Source organism: Anthonomus grandis, chromosome 14 (assembly GCF_022605725.1).
Source record: "Anthonomus grandis grandis chromosome 14, icAntGran1.3, whole genome shotgun sequence".
NCBI lineage: Eukaryota > Metazoa > Arthropoda > Insecta > Coleoptera > Curculionidae > Anthonomus > Anthonomus grandis.
This window is the reverse complement of record NC_065559.1, coordinates 20,812,021-20,832,257: the sequence shown is the minus strand read 5'-3', so window position 1 is coordinate 20,832,257 and position 20,237 is coordinate 20,812,021. Positions and strand designations below refer to the sequence as shown.

General features: G+C 33.2%; 3 protein-coding genes across 5 annotated transcripts in view; 2 read left to right on the top strand and 1 right to left on the bottom strand.

Moving 5' to 3' along the window:
* The window catches only part of LOC126744737 (oxytocin receptor-like), a 504,438-nt gene that overhangs the window by 168,517 nt on the left and 315,684 nt on the right, over positions 1 to 20,237 (bottom strand). The gene's annotated exons all lie outside the window — the stretch shown is intronic.
* The window catches only part of LOC126744740 (uncharacterized), a 270,706-nt gene that overhangs the window by 17,602 nt on the left and 232,867 nt on the right, over positions 1 to 20,237 (top strand). The window lies entirely within an intron of this gene.
* LOC126744742 (uncharacterized) lies at positions 5,726 to 19,710 on the top strand. Its single transcript, XM_050452278.1, has 2 exons — positions 5,726 to 5,980; positions 19,528 to 19,710. Exons 1-2 carry the CDS (start codon positions 5,824 to 5,826, stop codon positions 19,617 to 19,619), a joined length of 249 nt encoding a protein of 82 aa, XP_050308235.1. The 5' UTR covers positions 5,726 to 5,823; the 3' UTR covers positions 19,620 to 19,710.

Here is a 20,237-nt window from a genome sequence, read left to right as displayed (position 1 = left end):
GATGCTCATTTTGACATTTTCAATATTACAAAGGAAGCCTTATGTCGCTCACTTGAACACTAAGCCACAAGTAACCTGAGTTTGTATTAAGCTATTTTTTGTAAATAATATAGCCATTTCCGTTAATAAAAATTGAGGTTTATAGTCAGCACATTGGGTTTTGATCGTTTTTGTTACTTATTTTCTATGCCTCTTATTACCTTTTATGCAATTTTTTAGTTAGTTTTAGTTAGCTTAGAAGATTTTTGTAACAAGTTATATATACATTTTTCTTAGTTAGCATAAGTTATATTTATGTATTTGAAGGTCTTGCCTGCCTTGTAGATGGGTATTTATTTACCTGTAAGGCTTGTATTGTAAAATAAAATAAAAATAAATATTAATTAGAGATAAATTGATGAAATAATGGCAAATTTAAAAATATGACATCACGAATCGTACCTAGCATACGGTGTGTAGGTGTATCGTCAAAAAATAAAAGTAATAAAAAATTGTAATTAACGGTGGAGGCGCCGGTAAAAAATATAATTAACGGCCGTTCGATGGCGCTCGGAAAAGTTGTAATGATTCAATACGTGCGTGTCCCTACTATTTTCCTCTGTGTACTGTGGTGTTATTCACCGTCCTGGTGAGCAAAGTAAATGAATCGTTTGGTCCACAAAAAGTAACGATTCGTTACTTCACAAAAGGTCATACACATATGACTGCTGATGGGATACACGGCAATATTTATTTATTTATTTATTTATTTACAGTCAAGGCTTTCTAACAGATAGGCACAGCTGTCCAATAATAAGAAAGCACGTTATATCACAAATACAAATTAGTAAACAAGTTCTATATAATAATAATTACAACTACAGAGAATTAATTCTTAAAATTACATCACAATCTAGAAAGAATTACTTATGTAGTTTAATCAGGAAGCCGTCTTAGGTGTCGTTTAAAGGCATCAAAGCTCAAAAAAAATAAGTCAATATTAGGATGGTTTAACTCCAAACTATTATACATACGGGTACATCTAATAATTGGAGAATTCGATAAGTAATTGGAAAAATACCTGGATACTACAAAAGTTTGTCTATTACGAAGGATGTAAGGATTGATGTTAAAATTGAGTTTTTCTAAAACAGATGAAGAATCAATAAAGTTGTTTACGGCCTTGTATATAAATATTAAATCAAAATTTCTTCTTCGGACCTCCAACGATTGCATATTATAAAATTTTAAATTATCATCATAACTTAAGAAATGCCGTCGTCTGTTAAACCTATAATTTAAAGTGTTAACAAATTTGCGCTGCACACTCTCTAGTCGGCCAATATAATTGGCGTACATTGGATTCCAAACTGTTGTTGCGTATTCCAGTACAGGTCTTACTATACTATTGAATAAAATTGTTAAGGAATTTATGTTGCTAAATCCTTTTGTTGCTCGAAAAACAAATCCAAGATTTTTAAGAGCCTTTTGTACAATATTTTCAAGATGCTTTTCAAACAAAAGCCTAGGATCCAATGTCACCCCAAGATCCTTAATAAAATCCAAATATTTAAGCTTAACATTATTTAGGTAAAGATCACATTTAACTTGCAGAGGAACAGGCCTTTTAGAGAACAAAATACAATTACATTTATCCAAATTGACAAAAAGTCTATTCAAAGTACAGTAATTCATAAAATTAGATAAATCGTACTGTAAAGTAAAGTAATCAGCAGCCGAATTAATAGTTTTTGAGATTTTAAGATCATCTGCATATAAAGCATAGCTACTATGTGAAAAACATTGCTCTATATCATATAGGAAAATGATAAACAGCAGAGGACCCAAGTGTGACCCCTGAGGCACACCTGAACTCACAGCTGTACTCTTCGATTTTTGGCCATTTACAACAACATACTGAGATCTTTTACTTAAGTAACTTTTAAAAATTTCAAACAAAGCCCCATGTACCCCGAAATTCTCAAGCTTTATTAAAAATGTTGGGTGGTGGACCTTATCGAAAGCTTTAGAGAAATCGGTGTACACTGTACAAGTCTCAGAACCTCGCTCCATATTCTCAGATATGAGTTGAACGTAAGGCACAAGGTAAGTCAGTGCCGATCTTTTTTTAAAAAAGCCGTGTTGGTTTAAGTCAATCGATCCCCTAACAATAAAAAATAATTGATCCAAAATAAGAGACTCAAACAGTTTCCCAAAATGGCTCAAGAGAGAAATCGGTCTATAGTTATTGATAGCGCTTTTATCTCCTGATTTAAAAATAGGCACAATTTGGGCCACTTTCCAAAGCTTAGGGTATTTACCAGTTGAAATACATTGATTATACAATAAATATAGAGGCTCACAAAGATTAGGACATGATTTCAGAAATATTGACGGAAATCCGTCTGGCCCAGGACCCTTTTTGGGATTCATAGAGCATAATGCTTCTCTAATATCGTCTTCTCGAACATGATCAACAGTAAAACATTCTTTTGATTGGACAACATCAATTAATGATGGAGTATTAGATGGTTCAAAAACACTGCTAAAAAACTTTGAGAAAAGTTCACAAATGTCAGAGTTATTCGTAGCATATTGATCATTAAAGGTCATTTTTAACGGCAAATTTTTTGTATTCCTTTTATTATTAATAAACGACCAAAAGTACTTTGTGTCATGCTTAATATTTTCCTCTGTTTTAGTAATGTAAACTTTATAGTCTTTACTAATATTTAGTTTTACAGTTTTACGTAAATTTGAGAAAATATCGTAGTCAGACTGTAGCTTGTATTTTTTCCAGTCTCTGTGCACCTGCACTTTATTCTTTATTAAATTAATAGTGTGATTAGAAAACCATAAAGGATATTGGCGCTTTTTAATTTTTATTTTTGATATTTCAAAATTCACAATATTACTCAGTTCTGCGTAAAAACATTCGATGTTGTTATCTAAATCACGAGATAAAAATAAATCCTTCCACTGAAGAGAACGAATTTTCTCATTAATAATTGCATAATTTGCCCTAATGAAATTTACCTTTTGATAAGAATTACACACGACTTTTTTTTCATAATTTAACTTAATATTTACCTCCAACGACATATGATGACTGTCCTCAGGCACTAATGGGTAAATACATTTAAGTACCTCGGTTTTTAAAGAATTAGTACCTACAATTAAATCTAAAATTCTATTCCTTAAATTCAAAATATAATTAAATTATTTTAAACCATTAAGGAAGTAAAAATCAGTAAAGCATATGCTACATGGGTCAGTGGCGTTATCAGAATTTAGTTTGTTATTACGCGACCAGGATAAATTAGGCAAGTTAAAATCACCTAGCAATAAAACTTTCCCATTAATTTTGTTACTTAGTACAGACTCTACTTTTGACATGAAATGTTTATAGTTATTCGAAGATGCGTGAGGGGGGACATAGACAGTACAAATTAACAATTTATTACCTCCATTTAAGACGACACTGACCCATATATCTTCAATTAATAGGTGTTACATAATCTTGGTATGAGTTCGGCACAATGGATATCGCGCACAGCTAGCATTACTCCGCCACCATCACTTTTTCCACTCACTAGAGCACTACGGTCCAATCTAAAAACATTTTAGCCAGGAGGAAATAACTCCGAGCTCAGCACATCAGGCTTCAGCCAGGATTCAGTTATTGATACACAGTCAAATTGAGCAGCACACATAGATTGGTAAAAATCAACAGTTTTTGTTTTAAGTCCTCTGGTATTTTGGTAATAAATTGAAAATTCAGTGCATATAGACATTTAAATGGAGATTATACATAGGAGATAGACTAAAATATTTAAACATAAGAAGAAAAGGGATTAAGTACTCAAAGACGACAAAACTTGTTCATTGGAGACATGAAAAGCCCTACTATTATCCTCTTTTTTAATGAAGATCTTCGAATCCTTAATCCAGCAATATGTATAGTTTGACATTTTGCAAAACTCCCGAGCCCTTCTGTGCAGCTGCTTGAAGTATGGAGAGAGATGTTCGTTGACAAACAACCTAGTTTCCTGCTCAAATCCCAAGTCAGAAGCCTTCAAACCACGGTTTCGACCTAACTGATATTGAACAAAATATATATTGAACAAAAAATTAAAAGAAAACAAACTGCTTACGATTTTCAAAAGCTTCTTGATTAAATTGCCAGTTCCAGACAAAAAATAAAAATTTTACAACTCACTGAGTTTCATGCATGGAAAAATAAAAAACGAACTGCAAGAAAAACAGACGATTGCTTGAGAGGTTTTTTATTAGCCGATTTGGTAGAAGTTTGCTTTTTAAAAGGTAAAATATACCTCTACTATAAAACAAATTTTAGCGAAGAATACCAAGAACTTAATTTCTTGCAAAAGAAATACAATTTATCTACCGTGCCTGAGATGCTACCAAAACGTGGAATTAATGCGGATAAAAAGGAAAACATTATAAGTGATTTACTTCCTCTAATACCAGAAAACCGAAGACTTTTTTGGCATACGATTCCTGCATCAAATTCCGAAGATTTGATTTCGACAAGAGATGCAAATGAAACCATAAATGAAGATTATTAGTTCGTTTTCCCTTATTTAATTTTCTTTCAAATTTTTTCTTTTACTCGTATACTTAATAAATTAGTTTATAAGAAACAATAATAATTATAACAATGTTATATGGATAATATTATTTACGTTTATGTTTATCTTTCTAAAGGGCAAGATTAAAGTTTGTAAATTTTATGATTTTTAGTGCCAAAATAAATCTTTTGCATTGACATTGTTGTATTATTTGTTTTACAACATTTTTACTTTAAAAGTAAAACATCACAAAAATGCAGACCAAAAATAGTTTATTTTAATTTTTTGACTGATATGATAAAATAATGTAGAATGTTAGTTATTAAATACGTAATATTAGGTATTTAATTCGTTTATTCCTATTAGCATCTGTTACTTTTTAATTTTCAAAAACAAAGCAAGTGCACTTACTTGGTTTTTTCCAATTTTTTTACAATTTTATACTCATGTGAAGAAACAGCTTTTTATTGCCGAATATAATTATACTATTTGCTTCTTAGTAAATATGGTATTGAAACCTTCACAAGCAACATAAGGGTAAAGCAGATTTATAAAAAGTCGTTTTTCTTAAAATCGTATTTTTAGCAGTTACTTGGTTTCTACTTGGGACAGCCATACTGCAGTACTACTAACAAAAGAGTAGTCTAGCATAATAAGAACAGATGCATTTTTCAAATCTAATGATTTAAATATTGAATCAGTGAGTGACCTCAGCAAGAGTTATCTCACAACTATGTCCCTGTCTAAAACCGGATTATTTAACGGGTAAAATATTGTTAGAATTTACAAAAGTGCCAATTGGAGTCTCCATTACTTTTTCTAAAATCTTGGATAAGCAAGGAAGGATTGAGATTGATCGAAGGTCGCTAAATTCCTTAGGGTTGTTACATTTGCACAATCGACTGACTTTGATTTACGACATAAATTAAAATTATTCTCTTTACTCTTTGTGAATTTCTTTTTTTTTAACATCAACCGCCTTATATAGGTGTAGTGAGTGAGTTACTAATATTTTGACACTAGTGTATGCTTATACGAATAATCTGTGGACACTATACATAATATGTGGTCATTCCATTGATATGTCAACATGCCACATGTAGTAAAATTTTTCCAGCATACATACTGAACGGATTTTAACTCATTTAAAATATTTACCTGATAGGCATTTATTAACGTCAATGTAGAACCTTTTTTGTCACTATTAAAAGACCATTATTTTTATCAAATTTAAATAAAACACGTCAAAATCATGCCGTGTAAACCGAAAAAACCGTTTCTTATATCACCCATTGGTATTGGAATTATATTACTCATATGCGCTCTCGTTGCAATTGTTCAAAATAAAGCCCTGATGCAAGGAGCAAAAGACCAAGAGGAAAAAGATAAAGAAAATAAGGAGAATGAGGGTGAGTATTAATAAGAAATAGGTCAACACTAAATTAGAATAAATCACGTTAAATTTAAATATAAAAATCCATTTGATAATCTCTCTTTTTCCAGTCGCTCTAACATTGCTGATGATCGTGATTTCCTCCTGTACGTTCGACTAGTTTCCATTTCGTTTGGTCCTCTACATTTCGAAAAGCCTAATAGAATGTTTTGTTGTACTCGATCGGTCCACCTAATCGGCGATTAACCTTCTGGTCTTTTACCCGGAACATTCCATATATAAGTCCCTCTAAATTATCTATTTACTATCACCTTCGCGGACTGTATGACCAAAAGAATGCAGAACCAGTTGCAGGCAGATTGATGATAATCAGGGTTTCAATTTCAATTAATTTTAAATAGAAACTTTACTGCTGTGACCTGTTCAGGGTATTCGCAGCAATCGCTTTAAGCATCCCATTTTAAAGGCGTCAGTTTTCTGACGTTCAAAAGCACGAATTCTCAGCATCGTATAAAAAAAGAGTAGAGAAGCCGAGAGCTTCAACAAGTTTCTTTTATTTTGTTATTTAGACGGCTTTTGGCTCTTTTTACCATGATGGTGCGCCTTCGTACTCCTGCCTTACATTTAACATCGACTATCAGAATTTTGGTCTTCTTGGAGTAATTTTTAAGACGACTTTGTTGCTTTCATGTACCATTCATCTGAGAGGTTTTACCATTTATACTTCTATTGCTGCTATGAGAGTGGTATCGTCAGCAAATCTTAAGTTGGTAATTTTTTTTTCACGACTATTATTATGCCTCCAGACCATTTATATAAGAACTTTAATATATGCTTTTAGTGGTTATATATATAAAAAAAATATACAAAATAATCAATTGGGCGAGGTTCAGGTCATTTGCTTATAGAGAAATAAATTAACTGTTCTTCGACCTAACCCACTAAACCGAATTTAACCTAAGTATGTTAATAAATTACATTAGGATAATTGAAAAATATTTTAAGTATTAACGTATACACCTATAGTACCTATAAAGATTAATTTAAATATTACTTAAAAAGAAAAAAAGCAACAAAATTTGAATGTGAAACGAAGCTTTTCCGTCCGTCCCAAAACTTATTTTCCTATACGTGTAAACACCGTCTGTTCTAGATTGGTAAATTTTTCAAGCCAATTGGTGATAAAGCTAATAATAATATTTTGGTTTTTGTACGATTGCTCAAAGTCCTCTCTACGATTTTTTGACCCAAATACTATTATTCCTGATTTTAATACATTTAGTTATAAACATTGTTTTTTCGATATTTTGTGAACATTTTCGATATCATAATTAAAAACTACAGCTTGTTCCGACTCATCTGGGTCAAAAATAATGTAGGATTGCGTATCGTCACAATAATAGTGATGACAGCTGAATAAGAAAGCAGTAGGGAACTAGGAAACATAGAGGAAATAGAGCAAAAGTCCTAGAATTGAGCCCTGAGCAACGCCTGACATATGGGAAATGCGCCTTCAGAGAACTCCAAGGACCCTAAGAAAGATAATAGCAACTTATGATTCAAAGTATAGAAAGCTTTCAAGTAATTTAAAAGCGCCAATACTGTTAACGTATTTACGGCAGCAAGCTGTGCTTTTTTATCACAAAATCACTATGTTTTGGCTTGATTTGCCTTTCTTGCTTGACTACTTTGGCTGGCTTGACTGCTTTGCGTAGCTTGATTTGCTTGACTGACTTGACTGCTTTGACTGGCTCGATTGCTTTGACTGCTTCGATTTGAAGAAGGAGACGGCTCTTTTTGGCGGTTACTTCTGACTTGAGTTGACTGCTCGAAGGACCATGAAAAGATCTAGGGCTTTTTCCTAAACCTTTTTATTCCCTACCCTATAGCAGCCTTACTATAGGCTTAAGACAAGGTGGCTTGGCCGTAGTATCTGGTATCTGCCTTATTTTCAAATGGGATGATAACTTTGCGTTGGCTTTCTGAAGGATATTGTGAACATGGGCTGGTGCCAGAATGTTAAATATCGATCCTTGTTCAAAAAGTATCTGGAAAAGTTTCAGGTAGTAACCACTTATTTCAGTGATGAAGTTAGATGCCAGCTGATGGACCATCAGAATATGGATGTTGACTTCATTGCTGTCTGCGATGCGCTTGTATCCTTTCATCTTGTTGACAATTTTCATGCTGTGGCTTATTTCTTTTTAAAAGCGATTTATGTGCTGTTCCATTTTAACTTCTGTTTCATTGATTGTTTCTTCTAATGCTTTCTTGATGATGGACGCGGCTGTTTTGGCTTGATTTGCCTTTTCTTGCTTGACTACTTTGACTGCTTTGATTTGAAGATGGAGACGGCCCTTTTTGGCGGTTACTTCTGACTTGACTTGACTGCTTGAAGGACCATGAAAAGATGTAGGACTTTTTCTAAACCTTTTGTTTTTCCCACTACTCTATAGCAGCCTCACTATAGGTTTAAGACAAGGTGGCTTGACCATTGTAGGTGGAGCAATGAGAGACTACTGGGTGTGGAACTAAATACTCGTTCATTCACAAAAATTAGTAACTATTTATATCAATCTTAAAATAATAATTCGTGGTAATTATAAAAATCAAGATGAGCAACGTAATCATAATTTCAACTATTTGCCAATTACAACCTTACGAACTTATAACAAACGTGAGCTTAAAATCCATCGCAAACACCTTGATCGGCTAACATAAACAAATTTTATATAATTATACATGGATACTTAAAGCTACCTAAAAATATCAAAATACAAAAAAATGTCATTTAGACATATTCCCCGCTCTCTCTGCTTTCTACTGGAGGAATGTTTAAGGGTCGGAGTTCCACCATTATCGTCTCGTTGGGGTCAAGTGTAGATCGACGTCGCTTGTACTGCCTCTTCGTAACCCATAAGGATATGCAACATATCGAGATAATAATCAATATGGTGCAGCCACTTGCAGTGTAGGAGTAAAGTGTGACTTTCTTCCATATTTCGCCTTCCAACTGGTGACCTAGTCGCTGATCGTCCAATGAAAGGTTAGTCAGGTCATCTGCTACGTTGAATACAGGTTCCCTCGAAAAACTGCTGACTGGATTGGTTTTTGCTTGGTGTAGGTCGGTGATATTAACAAATATTGATGTTTTTGTATAGCTTGACACAACAGGAACAGTATCGAAGCGTTTTGCGAGTATATTGTTTTGTTTGGTTTTTAAGATGCATACTTGGGTTAGTTGAATTATGGCGGTGGTATTTACTAATATTTCTTCCCTTATGCCGTTGCAGGTAATGGCGATATTTATTGGGTTTGGCGAAATAAACATCCATGTATTTGGCGTGAAAAGCTGTTTCCATATGCTGATGTGCAGTTCGTGTATTTTTATGTTGAATGGCTTCCCTTGATGTCGTTGATATATTTCGTCAATGACGCAATTTGGACTGGCGTCTATATTTCTAACCGTGGGAGAACACAGGTATTTCTTGCTTCGGCGTATGCATGCTGTTAATTCATCGTGTGACAGCTCGAAGTACTGTTGATTGTTGTAGTCGACTGCCAGAATGTCATTGGGTATTTCCAGAGACCAGTAGGAATTTTTTTCAACTTGAAGGGCTGTTGGATATACTTTCATGAGGTTCAAATTGGAAATATCTTCAATGGCAAAATGTGTGAATATTTTTGCCATTTGCCTTTCCTCTTCTTGTAGCGACGTTCTTATGGGTATTTGCCTTATTTTCAAATGGGATGGTAACTTTGCGTTGGCTTTTTGAAGGATATTGTGAACATGGGCTAGTGACAGGATGTTAAATATCGATCCTTGTTCGAAAGGTATCCTGAAAAGTATCAGGTAGTAACCACTTATTTCAGTGATGAAGTTAGATGACAGCTGATAGACCATCAGAATATGGATGTTGACTTTATTGCTGTCTGCGATACGCTTATATCCTTTCATCTTGTTGACAATTCCCATGCTGTGGCTTATTTCTTTTTAAAAGCGATTTATGTGCTGTTCCATTTTAACTTCTGTTTTATTGATTGTTTCTTCCAATGCTTTCTCGATGATGGACGCGGCTGTTTTGGCTTGATTTGCCTTTCTTGCTTGATTACTTTGACTGGCTTGACTGCTTGGCGTGGCTTAATTGGCTTGTCTGCTTTGACTGACTTGTCTGGTTTTTCTGACTTGACTGCTTTGATTGGCTCGACTGCTTTGGCTGCTTTGATTTGAAGATGGAGACGGCTCTTTTTGGTGGTTACTCCTGACTTGTCTTGACTGATCGAAGGACCATGAAAAGATCTAAGGCTTTTTTATAAACCTTTTTATTCCCTACTACCCTATAGCAGCCTCACTGTAATTTTAAGACATTCGTGGTAATGATAAAAATCAAGATGAGCAACGTAATCATAATTTCCACTATTTGCCAATTAAGAACTTGCAAACTTATAACAAACGTGAGCTTAAAATCCATCGCAAACACCTTGATCGGTTAACATAAACAATTTCATATAATTATACATGGATACTTAAAGCTACCTAAAAATGTAAAAATACTAAAAAATGTCGTTTAGACACACAGCTTTGGCTAATTCCTTGTTTCGCTCTAAACTGTTTTGAGAACCTTTGACTTCCTATTTAGTTCTTTATGAGGCATATTAGATTGATAAAAGCTCCCATATTTTTTAGGATAGTACAAAGTTTAACCCAGCTGACGGAATCAAACGCCTTTAATTAATCGATGAAAAATATTATCGTGGGACTTGATATTCTCTAGATTTTTCTATAAGCTCTCTCAGATTTAGTATTTGTTCCCTAGTTCCTTTTCCCTTTACAAAGTCGCCTGTTCTTGGGCTATTTGGTGGTCTAAATAGGCTTGCAGTCTAGTTTTTAGAATTTTCAAGAGGCCTTCATAACCTATGTCATTAGAACATAGGAAGCAATTTCTGAAGACCCTTTCCTTTTTTGGTCCTTTATTAGGGCAAGGATTCGATTAGGAACGATTCTTTGGAAGGAGTTTCGAAAGTGCTGCTAATATTATCTCAGCATTTGCAAATTTTTCTCAGACTGCATACAAAGATTCTGACCGAGCAGATGAAACCTATTATAACTCTTGTTCTTCGGATTATATTGAAGTTTCCCAGTCAATTTCTGCTAATCAAATTGCAGCTGCAGGTAGAACAATTAAAAGGCAAAATAACTGCTGATCCAGATGGAATTCCCAGTTTCATAGCTAAAAGTTGTACATTTATTCTGTGTTACCCCTTATGTCAGGTTTTTAACCTAATCCTCAAAACCAGACAGATTCTCTTTAGTTTGAAAATTGCCAAGGTACTTCCCATATACAAGAACGATGACTTACAGAATATTGAAAATTATTGTCCCATATGCAATCTATGTAACTTTTCTAATATCTTTGAGATTAATATTTGTAATTCCATATTTCCTCAAGTTTCCTCCAGATGCCCAAAGCCATCTCCAGAATGCATGTGTAAAGTGAAATGAACAGAGAAGTAAATGAGATTGTGGAAAAATTGCACCTAATGCATTGCATTCACTGCTACTATCGTCCGTCATAAATAGCAATGGGTAACCTGAGTCTCCAAACCCAGTAGAACCAAGATGGTCTTTTAAAGTTTTAAAAGCTAGCGTATACTTGCTTTCAGTTTGTGCTGTATGCAATATACATGCCAATGGAATTGCGCCTATTTTCGAGGCATCATACATAAAAGTAACACAAGTGTTTGTCAGGTCACATGAACCACTTAAATCAACAAAAACCATTTTTTCTTCAAACTATTATTTTTCCTCCACTAGCTTCAAGTAGGTTTTTCTTTTTCTTGATTACTTCATATACGCTTTCCTCAACATGAGTTCCAAAATTTGCAGTTCTAAAATAAATTATAATTATCGATATATCAACATAATTTATTCCAGAAAAAATCATGTATAACCAATCCTTGTACCTTATCCTGATTTATTTTCTCTGCCCTCGATGAAAAAAATCAAGTTGATCTGATATACTGACTTCAGCAAAGCGTTTAATTGAATAGAACACTACATCAAAAAGGCTTCATCCATTTTCTCAATAAATAAATGAAGGAAAACAACCAAGTCACGGTCTCACAAACATTTACTATTGACGACACGTATTTCGTTCTATTAGAGAATCATTAGGTCTAACACTAAAAGACCAAACTACACATCACATTTTACATACAATTCATTTCACATCACATTGTGTGTAAAATGTGATGTTTATTTTGGTGTTCTAGTTTTAGATTTCATGATGCAATTTCTAATAGAGCAAAACACATGTCGTTTATAATAAATGTTTGTGAGACCATGACGTTGTTTTTCTTCGTTTATTTATAGAACACTACATCTTACTGGAAAATTTTTCTGAAAAGCTTACGACTTTGTTATTAGCTTATTTCATTGATCGTCAACAATTTGTCGAAATTGTTGCTACTACTATCTTTTGCTACTAAATAGCCTGTGCTAACGACCTGAAAATCTTATTGCTGCAAAGCAATATCTACCTGGTTGAGTATTGGTGTGATCGCAATCTTCTAAATCTTAACATTTCTAAATGCTGTGTTATATCTTATCATAGAATAAAAAACCCTATAATATTGCCAATTTCATTTTAACTAGAACGAAATTGTGACTGCTTCCTGAATACTATTGGCGTTTATTATTCGGAATTGCAGGCTTTTAAGCAAATCAGTTTCTATAATAATGCCCTATTTTTCCTTGGTTCAATACAAACTCGAATATGGATCTCTGGTTTGGTATCCATCTTATGAATGCCATATTAACTCCCTGCCATATTAACCACATTCAAAGATTAGAGGTTATAATCACAATCATCTCTTTTCCCACCGGTTCAACTTTAAACCTCTTGTTTTGAGGAGAAAGACTCACTCTGTGGAAATTTTGTGCAAATTGCTCAATGGTTACAAAGATTCTCCAACTTTTCTCCAGATCAAATGTGACTTCTGCTCTTAATCGTGTTAGAACATTAACTCTGTTTTCTATGTACTTTCTTTTTAATATTACTCAGAATTTTGTTTTACTTCGTATTATATTTATAATTTTAATTGTCTTGTAATCTGGCCTATTGAAAAATAAAGATAAGTAGATAAATAAATCTTCAAGAGCACTTTGCTGGCCTGAGATATTATTGACAGTGTTCGATAGTTTTCGCACCTTGTAGTAGCTCCTTTTTTATGTACTGAAGAGTATTTTAAAGTACACCAGTCAGTCGGCAATTTTTCTGCGTTCCATATTAAAGTACAGATAGAGTGAAAATGTATATGCCCTTTTTGCCCAACTCTTCAAAAAGTTCTCCTTGTATAGTATCGATTCCTGGAGATTTGTTCTTATTTAACGATTGAATCACCCTCTTTACTAGTATCACAGGTAGTAGCATCGCTGGTTCTCTGGGATAATTACCTGGCCATAAATTCCCTGGTAGAGTCTGTTTATTCCTGTACAGATCTGCACAGTAGAACCTCAACGTTTCTAAGATCTCATCGATATCCGTTATTAGATTTCCCTCTTTCTCCAAAACAGACCGGTCCTGTGGTTTAAACTATCTTGCCAGTAGTCTTATTTTGTCAAATAAGCCTCTAGACTACTGTCGGTTTCCGTGTTCTTCTATTTCTTCACATACCGGTTGGTCGTAAAGTAGTGAATAAATTTATTATCTCATAAATTTTTTTTATTTTTTAAAATCGCTGGAACTCATCGCATTTTTTTTTTCGAGGCATAATTTGAAAATTAAAAACAGGTAACGAGGAAAAGAAAAAATAAAATAATTTTTAAGATGTTTTGTTCTATCGAAAGCAAAGCTTCGCAAACTTATAAATAATTTTATTTCAGCAAATATTTGAAATTTCCTCCTTTAGTCAAATAATAATAGCCTAATCGATGTACAACTTCCTGCTTTATTATTCGACGTACTTCTTGACGGATGCAATGTTTTTAATAATCTAGATTTGCCGGTTAGCTATTAAATATCTCTTCTTTCTCCATAAAAAAAAGTCTGGCAATCTTAGATCGGGTGATCTTGGTGGCCACTAAATAACACCACTCCTTCCAATCTACCTATTTGAGAAAGTGTCATGCAAATAAATTTGAACTTCCACTTGCGAAATGGGGATCTTGTTGGAACCAGAGCATCGTTCTCTGGACAAAAGTGTTGATTCTTATTTCTATAAGAGTTCCAGTTGCAAGAGAGGAACCTTCTGCCGATATCTACATTCACCATATTTGGAATTATTTTGGGACGAAAAGAGTTTAAGGAGAATAAAGTCTTACGATATTGTTAACACCAAGAACTCAGCCGATTCTCCGTCATTCCGGAATGATACACGTAGTACACCGCACGACGTCTCAAAGGTTAGCGGGAATCTTTCGGAACAGCGTTCTGCTGAATATATTAGGAGCCGCATTACCGATAGTAGTTACTCGTCAGTTCAGTGAAGTAACGTTCGGAATATACTTTAATAATTATAAATAAATAGAGTAATATTAAATATGTGTAGTAATCGTGAGTGATCGTGTTTTCGTAGTGAATTGTGTAAATAAATTGTTGACTAATTTAGATTCTTTTAATTCAAACCTAACGAACGGGAAACATTATTATATTTAAAAAACTAAAATATTTTTTTCCTCTAATATAATTTAATACCTTTAAGTCTTCAAATGTTTGAAAATTTGAGCTATTTAGTTGCGTATTACCTATTACTAAAAAGCACTGGAGATATTTAGATAATTAACGGCATACGAATTTCGAGAGATTGATTGGATACATTAATTATTAATTAATAAAAAAATGCTTTTTTATAAAAAAATTAGAAAACTCACTGTTTTCGTAGTTTTCACAAAATTATGCCCTCCTATTTCATTAAATTTCAAATGATCCATGCTCTCACTCCTTATAAAAGAAGTACTTTAGGTGGATAATAATTAATGGCAAGTAGTTGGGTTTGACTTCTGTTATGTTGGATACTGGTACATTAGGTTAAATTAGGTTTAATGTCAACCAAGCCCAAACCAACCCAGACTCCAAACCAACCCATGAATAAGATTAAGCTAGGCAGAGCTCTGGGTTAGAGTAGATTAGTAATTTATTTATCCACCACATTACTACTATACAGGGTGTTCCGTTGATCATATTACAAACTTTTAGGGCAGATAGAAAACGTCAAAAGAAAAACAAATGTTCATATAAACATGGGTCCGGAAAAGCTTCCTCAGGGAGCTAGAGCTCTTTGAAAATAACCTTTAAAAACTAGTTTTTTTTAATAGCTCCGGAACTACTTTAGCTACCGCAACCAATTTTGAGAGGTAAATTATTGTTATTACGTTTATTCTTTTGAACCTATTAGGTAAAAAAAATATTTACCAGGGGCTTCAGAATCAGGGGGGTATTTGGTAAAATTAGGCCCATTTTTTTAAGACTTTAATTTCTGCTCGTTTGGGCATTAGATTATGATGTTCCTATGTTTTTTACATAAAAAAGGTGCTCTTAGTAAAAGTCGGTAAATACGAGCTCTAACAACTATATGTTGGAACAAGCAGTTATTTTGAAATAAAATGCCCATTTAGCGAATATATTTTATTAAATTTTTTTTTTATCATAAATATGAAATGAACAAGCTTTTTTATAATGTTTAATATTGTTTTTATAATTTATTTATATATTTAAAGCTATTTAGTATTTAATTACTTGGTAAATAATTTAAAAATGCTGACAACTAAATATTGGAACAAGTGAGTTTTAAAAAAAGAAAATACAAATTAGTAAGGCGTAACGTCGCCCTTAGCTTGAATAATAGCCTGAACTCTATAAGGCATTGTACCAACTAGACCTTCACAAAATTCAGGGGTGAAACTATCCCATATTTCCTGTAGTTTAGCACGCAGTTGTGGCAAAGTACGCTGCGGACTATTTTTTAGGCGTTGCTTCATTTTGTGCCAATGTGTTTCGATTAGATTGAGATCCGGGCTGCTAGAGGGGTGTGACAAAACTTTATTATTATGTTCCCATATCCATTTTTTGGTAGATTTAGCAGTATAACATGAGGCACCGTCCTGTTGAAAGATAAAATCTCCAGATGGATATAAATTTGCTGCACTTGGTAAAAGCGAATGTTCGAGAATGTCTCGATATTTTTCTGCATTTACTATGCCATCAATAAAGTGTAACGTTCCCAACCCTTTAGCTGACATACAACCCCACACCATGATGCCCTGTGGAAATTTTACAGTCCTTTTAAGACAATCCTTATGGAATGCTTCTGTTTTGTCCCGAATCACACGCTTTCGATAGTCTCCGACACAGACATCAAATTTGCTTTCGTCGCTATAAATAACTTTGCTCCAATTTTCTTTGGTCCACGAGAGTTTTGATTTGGCCCAAATGTAACGATTCCTTTTTTAAGTCTCCGTTAACAATGGTTTTTCTTTGGCCTAGGCGAAAAAATGAGAAAAATGAAAATAATATAGCACAGAACAGCTTAATAAACATATCTTATAAAAACTAAGACCGCTCTTGTGGATATATTTCCGGCAGCATTCTCTGGAAACATTTATCCCACTTTCTCTATTCCACCTTGCATTTACTTCTCGTAGAGTATTTCTTTTTCCCGACTTACAAATTTTAATCAAGTTTCTTACATTTCTTTGAGAAACAACTTTTGGACGTCCTGAACTTTTGCCGCGAACACCAATACTGGCAGTTTCACCATATTTTTTAATTATATTAAATATAGTAGTTGTTGCAACATTTAATTCACTGGAGATTTCTCGCATTGTTTTCCCTTTATGGTACTGCCGGATAATAATTTCTCGCACTTTTAGATCAGTAGGTTTTCCACGAGCCATTATTGTATTTTACTTGTAATAAAAATTACAGTAATTGATTATTATTGAATTACTGTAATTTATTTTTATTATGAAATTTTTATTGTTGACAACGCACTACTTACTTTTGTTTATTCAAAGCCATCTTCGCGTCATGCTAATAAAACTGGAAAAATTTGAGCAAAAGCAACCCATGTTCCAACATTTAGTTGTCAACATTTTTTGATTATCAAACAATTAAATAAATATTATTTAACATCAAAATTTTATTAAACCTTAAAAATAATTCTTTAAAACATAAAAAATGTTATTAATTTATTACTTTTAAATGAAAAAAAAAAGTTAAAAGAATTACGGTAAACTGGAATTTTATTCGTAAAATGACTACTTGTTCCAATATATAGTTGTTAGGGCTCGTATCACCGTTTTTGTGGAAATTGACTAAAACCAAACTAAGATACAGCACCTGAATTAATTAATTTAATAATAATAATAATAATAATAATAATAATGCTAATTTATGTATATTATGTCAGTATATATATGTCAGTATTTTTTAAATTTATCACTGTCAGTATTTTTTACATGATATTAATTCCCTTTTTATTACGGTTAAGTAATGGAAGATTACACTTTTGCTGAATACGCCGATATGCTTTTAATTTATGGGGAAGTTCGATATAATGGTAGAGCTGCTTCTCGACAATATGAAGAGCGGTTTCCCGAAAGGCGAATCCCAGCTCACAGCTCACACACTTTTTGAAAGGGTCAATCATCGGCTCAGGGAGACTGGCTCCGTTAAAATAAAACGCCAAGATAATGGCGGGCAAAGAAACATCCGAATCCCGGATTTTGAGAAAGAAGTGCTTTAGCGATTTGAAGATAACCCATCAGTAAGTACTCGAGCAGTAGCTGATGCGATGCATGTAAATCATGTTAGGGTATGGAACGTTGTTAAGGAACAGCTTCTTCGGCCCTACCACCTGCAAAAGGTGCAATCATTGGGACCCAATGATTTTATGCCCCGCGTGAATTTTTGCCAGGGGTTTCTTGACCTGTGTACAATTTCCAAAATATGTCCTTTTTACTGACGAGGTTTTATTTACAAAAGAAGTCATTTTTAATTCTAAGAATAATCATTTGTGGAGTAAGGAAAACCCTTATGGTATTCATTTTAGGAGCTATCAACATAAGTTTTCGGTCAATATGTGGGCCGGCATTGTTGGAGAACGCTTAATTGGTCCAATTATGTTGCCTCCTCGTTTAACGGGAAATATTTATTTAAATTTTTTAAGAAATGTACTGCCAGAACTATTAGATGATCTGCCCCTAAATATACGACAGAACTTATGGCTATAACACGATGGAGCGCAAGCTCGTTTTTCACTTATTGTCCGCGAGTTTATAAATGAAAATTTTGGAAGGCGCTGGATTGGCCGCGGAGGCCCTGTCACCTGGCCAGCGCGCTCACCAGATTTTACACCCTTAGAGTTTTTTCTTTGGGGGCATATGAAAAGTCTCGTATATGAAACTCCAGTCGAGTCAGAAGAAGACCTGGTGGCCAGAATTTCCGCAGCTGCTGAAGTAATCCAAACCACGCCTGATATTTTTAACCACGTCAACCTTAATATGGTGCGTAGATACAATAAATGTATCGATCGTAGCGGCCGGCATTTTGAGCAATTAATATTTTAAGTTTATTTTTGTAATACCAATTTTTAATAAAATTTGTTTACGTTTCTAAAATTGTTAATTTGTTGTTTTTTTATTACACTTAAAATCATTTAAACATTTTATGCCTCAAGGTAATTAAAGTGACAGTTAATTAATTTGAGTACCAATTTAATAAAGTGGCTACCTTAACTTTTTTTAAACATTTATTTTTTATTCACGTTAGATTTTTTTTTTAATTGTTTATTAATATTAATAGGTAATTCATTTTTGTATCTCATAACTTGCTTTTGGTCAATTTTCACAAAAACGGTGATATTTACCATTTACCGACTTTTACTAAGAGCACCTTTTTTATGTAAAAAGCATAGGAACATCATAATCTAATGCCCAAAGGGGCAGAAATTGAAGTCTTAAAGAAATGGGCCTAAATTTACCAAATACCCCCCTGATTCTGAAGCCCCTGGTAAATATTTTTTTATTTAGTTGGTTCAAAAGAATAAACGTACTAATAATAATTTACCTCCCAAAATTGGTTGCGGTAGCTAAAGTAGTTCCGGAGCTATTGAAAAAAGTTTTTAAAGGTTATTTTCAAAGAGCTGTAGCTCCCTGAGGAAGTTTTTCCGGACCCATGTTTATACGAACTTTTGTTATTCTTTTAACATTTTCTATTTGCCCTAGAAGTTTGTAACATGATCAACGGAACACCCTGTATAGGGTTATTCATGGAAATCAATCTAACAGTCTATAACTTCTTTCCTTGTAAGAAAAACACTTAAAATTTTAAATAAAGGTAAAAGCTAATCTTTTGACATATTTCAGTTGTCTTCTGTTACTTTAGGTTTAATGGAAAATTGCCCTATTTTTATAATTTTGAATAGGACTCCCGTCATAATTTTCTTACATATTTCGATAGAAAATAGTATTCTAATATTTAGTATCCCAGCTTTAGCATTTAATGTAAAAAAATCTATATTTAGCAAGAAAGATTGCTTACTAAGTCATATTTTTTATTATAGGTGGCGGTGATAACAAACCTCCACCAGAAAAAGAAGAACCAGAAAAAGAACCAGAAGAAGAAGCAGAAGAGGCAAATGAAGAGGAAGGCTAGTTTTTTGAAGTAAATTTAAATGTGTCCGTATGTAATTAGCTTTTAGTAAACAAATCTTTTTATGAAATTTAAATATATTACCTTTATTAAATACCCTACCTTTATTTGGAATTTGCGTTTTTTTTAAATCTAATTTTGAATTTCTTTTAACCTCTTTTATTCTAATTATGTTGTGTATGGTTTTTGAGTTTAATCTAGAGACAGTACAAAGTATATCAGTGATAATATAATATAGATCAATTAGCCTCCCTGCAAAAATCAAAGCAAATGACAAATCTATAAAAATATCTAGTAACCCTCAACAAGCTATGTGGAGAAAATCAAAAAAGTTAACAGATTCTGAACAAAACAATAATACATTTGAAAATAAAACTCGCAAGTGGACACTTTTGACTACGTTTACAGCACTTAATGGTAGTTAATAGGATTGAGGTTATGTTTCACTTATAAAATAAATATCAATTGCCTGGAATAGATTAAAAAATCATTTAAGTAACATTATAAAAAAAAGGACAGAAAAATTTAATAATGTAAAATAACAGTAAGAAAGTTAAACAAGAAAATCAAGACAGCTAATAAATTCTGAATAAAACGATAATAAATCTGAAAATGAAGCTC

Bases quoted from the DNA above. Each gene is read 5' to 3' on its own strand.
- LOC126744742 (XM_050452278.1), top strand. From the start codon at position 5,824: ATGCCGTGTAAACCGAAAAAACCGTTTCTTATATCACCCATTGGTATT. The intron at 5,981-19,527 runs GTGAGTATTAAT...TTTTTATTATAG, and splicing joins AGAAAATAAGGAGAATGAGG to GTGGCGGTGATAACAAACCT.